The 5,406-nt window shown below is 42.2% G+C and overlaps 1 protein-coding gene across 2 annotated transcripts in view; it reads right to left on the bottom strand.

Annotated features, from left to right (window-relative positions):
- Window positions 1–5,406, bottom strand: part of GSS (glutathione synthetase) — a 30,751-nt gene that overhangs the window by 7,451 nt on the left and 17,894 nt on the right. For both annotated transcript variants that reach the window (XM_008070264.1, XM_008070265.1), the window contains 2 exons: window positions 1,389–1,469; window positions 1,213–1,290 (listed from right to left, as the gene is read on the bottom strand). In XM_008070264.1, coding sequence (XP_008068455.1) covers window positions 1,213–1,290; window positions 1,389–1,469 — 159 coding nt within the window. The remainder of the gene's footprint in view (window positions 1–1,212; window positions 1,291–1,388; window positions 1,470–5,406) is intronic.

Here is a 5,406-nt window from a genome sequence, read left to right as displayed (position 1 = left end):
AATCCCGCGCCTATGGGAGGTTGAGGTGAGTTGATTGCCTGAGCCCGCGGGTTCGAGACCCGCCTGGGCAGCGAGACCTCATCTCTACAATAAATCAAAAATCAGCCGGGCGTGGTAGCGCATGCCTGTAATTCCGGGTACTCTGAAGGCTGAGGCAGAAGGATCGCTGGAGCCTAGCAGGTCGAGGCTGCGGTGGCCGGGAGCAGCCACTGCACTCCAGTCTGGGCGACAGAGTGAGACCCCGACTCAAAAAAAAAAAAAAAAAGTCAGTCCACAGGGGGACCCTGGTCAGGGATTCACTGGAACTAATGAAAGTAGATACCTATACTACCAGTGCCTCCACAAAAACAGAGTACAGTAAGAAATACTTTAGAATATTCCAGATCTAGAGTCATTCTAGAAAGGCCAGAGGGAACAAGAAGACAACCAGAATCAAATTAGGTACATTCATTAAAATGTGGGCTTGACATTACCAATCAGCAAAGGTATAAATCATAAATCATTTTTAAGTGGCAGGGGTAAAGGTGGAAATGGAAAGATGCAAAATTATGAGTCTAGTTAGGACACAGATTGTCATTTTAAATCTTTCCCTTCTCTTTAATCTATTTTATATTGTCTGGTTTATCTGAAAAGCAAATTAACAACTTTGTTTCGTCATGATAAAAGCATATCTTGAAAAATAGTAAGTGGTATTGTGAAATTCCATGGAAAGTCTTAATTTTAACAATCACAAAGTGCTAAGTCTAAACATATATAATGCTACCTAAATTTGTGCCACTTAAGCCACCTGTTAGTGGCCCCTGGAGGGAAAGGTAGAAACTGGCTTGGAACACAAAAACGGGCCCAAGCTCAGAGAATGGCATCCAGACCAATCACAGAATGAGGCAGCTCCTCTTCCTCCCTGACTGCCCAGCTCAACTGCTCAGGCCTGACTTGACCTGCCACTAAGAGAGGCAAGAAAATTTGGGGGGAACTTAGGGGCACATGAAAACCAGGTTATCTTTAAGGAGGTTCTTATCCAGAAGGTCAACAGCTCTGATACAACTCTTTAGAAGCAGAGCTTGATTGACCTTTTCCAAAATTTGTTGGGAGGATGAGATATTACAGAAATCAGGAAAGAATGAAACAAGCCTTCACATTTCCAGAAGAAAGGATCATTTGAGGGAAGAGTTTCATAAACTAGCCCTCTATTCAGTCCTTGGGATTACTTACACAAATAGCCTTCGGTTTTGGTCCAGAGACCCCTTTTCAGAGATATCTTCAAATTTTTGCCGGATTACATGGATGTTCCTGGGAAAGATGGGCAAGAATCACAGGGAGTGGATGCTGTGCTGAGTGGTCCTCTCCAGTCCTGGGGCCACACTTAGAGGTTCCCCCATTTCACTTACCTAGCCAGTAGCTCATTCTCTATGGCACGTTGGTCAAATATGTTCCTTTCCTTCTCTTGAGCAATCAGCAGTACCAGAGCACTGGGGAAAGAGAACAGGTGGCCCAAGACTGCCATAGAACTTGTCCTTTCTCTGTCCTAGTAAGAATGAGAACACAGCTTCCCTCACAGAGCAGATGTTTCCTCAATTTGGGATTGTGTCAGGCATAGACACCTAAGGCTATAACACATTATTTCCTGAAAATAGGAAACTTGAAAAATAGAGATGTTTTTGCCTCTTCTCCAGTGGGAAGATTAAATATTGTAATGACGTCATTTTTTGGTGCAGATTAAAACTTAGATTTAAAACCACCTCGGCCGGGCTCGGTGGCTCAGCCTGTAATCCTGCGCCTTTGGGAGGCTGAGGTGAGTAGATTGCCTGAGCCTGCGGGTGCGAGACCCGCCTCATCTCTACAACAAATCAAAAAATTAGCTGGGCGTGGTAGTGCATGCCTGTAATTCCAGCTACTCGGAAGGCTGAGGCGGAAGGATCGCTGGAGCCCAGCAGGTCGAGGCTGCAGTGGCCGGGAGCGGCCACTGCACTCCAGTCTGGGCGACAGAGTGAGACTCCATCTCAAAAAAATAAATAAATAAATAAAATAAAACCACCTCAAAAACCCAAGAGGACTTTTATTTTTAACTTAACATAATGTTTCTAAAATTTTTCTGGAAGAATAAGCAAGTAAGAGCATTGAAGAGTATTTTATAAAAGAACAAGGCAAGGAATCAGGGGCTAATGGCTCTATTAGTAAACTGTAAAGGATATAATAAAAGAGCTTGGTTCTTGCATGAAGCATTAGAAAAACTAAATGGAATCCTACAGAATGCACATGGCCAATATAAATAAGTCATTATCTCCTGGGGCCTCCCAGCATTCTGTGATATACATAGGGCCACACTGTCTCATACTATTAATGGGATCACTGGGGCTTACCTGGCCTCATCCTCTGTTTATTCACGTGTTTATTAAAGAAGCAGGGCTTGAGGACCCAGGGAAAAGCTTATGCCAGAGAACTATTTCTTTGGCTGCCAGCTAAGATATTTATAGTCGTCAAAGATAGGTCTTGTCGCCACCATACTCTTACAGCCAGTGCTCAGCAGTACCAACTCCATTTTTACACAGCTGTACTACTTTGTGCCTGTGTCTTCTTACTGAGAGCCTTGGAAGTCCATACTTTGGCTTAGGTTTCTAAGGGTATATTCTGATCTTCTATACTTGTTTGCTTGTCTGACTCTGCTTCTCCCTACTTCAGCTGAACCTTAGACTAAATTCTGTTTACCTGACTCCTTTCAACTTATTCATAATATAGGTCCTAGTAACCCTCCTCTCCCAGTCTGCCTGAAGTCTCGAGGTCAGATGTGACATTAAGCTGAGTCCTGGCTTTGAGTTGGGTGGCTGAGATACAAACTAGAAATGGTGCCCTCACAAGTTATCTTGCCCTGAGAGAGTCCTGAGGGCCAATGACCTTGCTCTTCACTTTGCAGCTTGAACTGCCTGCTTGTGTGTGAGGGGTGTGTCTGGCACCTGGCCCAGGCTGGCCCACTTCCAAGAAGATGCAAAGCAGGAAGGCTAGAGACCACAGGGTAATGTGGAACTGCATGCCCTGGCTAATTAAGTCTGCCTGCCACCTGCCAAAAAATCAGAGCCAGAAACATATTCTACCTCCTCCTGCCTTCAGTTCTGAGCAGTCTGTTAGGAGTAGGACTGGGAAAGTTGTCAGTTAAGAAAGGTGAATTGGCAATAGCATACTGGCTGGGAATGAGGACCCCTGAGTCCTAGTCACTGGCAGAGCCAGGACTTGTGGTGTGTACTTGGGCAAGTCAGCTTCTTTCCTTGGGCCCTGATTTTCCCATCTATAAAATAAAGGTATTAAAAAGATCATAGTTCTCAAGGTTTTGTCACCAACAACCCTCTTTTCTTAGTCTACTCATTCTAACCACAGTCTCTATGTTTTGAAAGAGTTTATCTAAATTGAAAACATTTAAAAGATCATGATATAATAGATGACAATCAATCTGCTTTACAAATGCAGTTCTTTAATCCATACTATGGGACCATACCTCTTGGAGGCAGAACAGGATAGTTGGGAGAACACAGGCCTTAGAGGCAGATGAATTCTAAACTTACTAGTTGTGAAACTTTGGGCAAGTTATTCAAATGCTCTGAGCCTCAGTTTACTCTTGTATAAAGTAAAACAAGTACCTGTTAAATAATAGCTATTTTTACTATTGAAAGTATCACATAATGAGCCACACTGAGTTTTTTAAAGCACTTTTTAGATCCATGATATTTTTTAGTTTTCACTAACAGTCTTTTATTATTATTACCCCTATTTTACAAATGAGCAAACGGAAGCTCAGAGAAAAGAACTTGCCAGGGTCATGTGCTGGGTCAACAGAAGAGCCTATCTGACTCCCACAGTGGGGGAATGCCAGTTCTGCCTCAGGTGCCATACAGCTCCTACCTACCAATACCTAATTATGAGCACATGAGTATCTTCTCTCCATATTATTCACATGCTGGCAAGCAATATTCTCTGTAGTGTTTGTCCATTAGCCATTTCCCAGCTGACTGATATCCTGGCTTTATTCTCTTTCTTTCTTTTTAATTTGTTTTATTTTAAAGGTGTGTGGTACAATTTATGATTGTTATACAAGTGGACATTGTACAGATAAATTTTGGGCCTCTCTTTGGTCCCCACTTTGCCTGGTTTGAGATCAGGTATGCTTATTGATGTTATGCCCTTGCCCCCCCGCCACCCCACCCCTGGCAGTATCCTGCTACTGCCAATCCCTTTCTTATAGTATTATGGTAAATGTTCAGGGTCCACTTATGAGTGAGAACATGTGGTACTCTTCTTTGTTTCTGTGGTAGATTACTCAGTATTATCGACTCTAAATCTATCCAATTTGCTGTGAAAGTCCATATATTTGTCCTTCTTTATGGCTGTGTAATATTCCACCATTTATATGTACATTTTTTTGATCCAGTCAGTGGGCAGCATGGTTGGTTCCATGTTTTTGCTATTGTAAATAGTGCTGCAATAAACATGCATGTGCAGTTATCTTTTTTGTAGAATGATTTGACTTCCTCCAGGTATATTCCCAGAAGGGGGATTGCTGGGTCATACGGAAGGTCAATTTCCAGTTCTTTTAGAAATTGCCACAGTTTTCCATAGAGGTTGAACTAGTTTATATTCTCACCAGCAGTGTAGAAGCATTCCCTTTTTGTGTATAGTAATTGGTAGGAGTCTTGTTTCAATCTTCTGCATGTGGTCAGCCAGTTTTCTCAGCACCATTTACTGGATAGGTTCTCCTCTCCCCAGTGATTACTGGTGGAGGCTTTGTCAAAGATTAGTTGGTTGAGAAATTGAGGTGTTGCTTCCAGAATCTCTATCCTGTTCCAGGGGTTCATATGCCTATTCTTGTACCAATACCAGGTGGTTTGATTATTGTAGCCTTATAGTAAAGTTTAAAGTCTGGAAGTATAATACCTCCTGCTTTGTTTATTTTGCTAAGGATTGTTTTGGCTATTGATCGTTTATGTTTCTATATGAATTTCTATATTGTAATTTCCAGGTCTGAGAATGATGTTGGTAATTTAATGGGTATTGTGTTGACTCTGTAGATTGCCTTGGGTAGGATGGACATCTTAATTGTTGATTCTTTCTATCCATGAGCATGGAATATTTTTCCATTTGTTTGTGTCTTTTTAGATTTCTTTGAGCAGTGTTTTGTAGTTTTCATTGTAAAGGTCTTTCAGTTCTCTGGTTAGGAAAATGTCAAGGTATTTCTTTTTTTTTTTTTCTTTTTGTGGCTATTGTGAATGGGATTGTGCTTTTTATTTGGTTCTCTGCCTGTTTTTTGTTTTTTTTTCAGTTGGAGTCTCACTTCGTCACCCAGATTGGAGTACAGTGGCACGCTCCCGGCCACTGCAGCCTCGACCTGCTGGGCTCCAGCGATCCTTCTGCCTCAGCCTT

This window comes from Carlito syrichta, unplaced genomic scaffold (genome assembly GCF_000164805.1).
Source record: "Carlito syrichta isolate Samal-C Ts95f unplaced genomic scaffold, Tarsius_syrichta-2.0.1 Scaffold313246, whole genome shotgun sequence".
NCBI lineage: Eukaryota > Metazoa > Chordata > Mammalia > Primates > Tarsiidae > Carlito > Carlito syrichta.
Note: the sequence above shows the minus strand (reverse complement) of the source record. Positions and strands in the feature narration are given on the sequence as shown.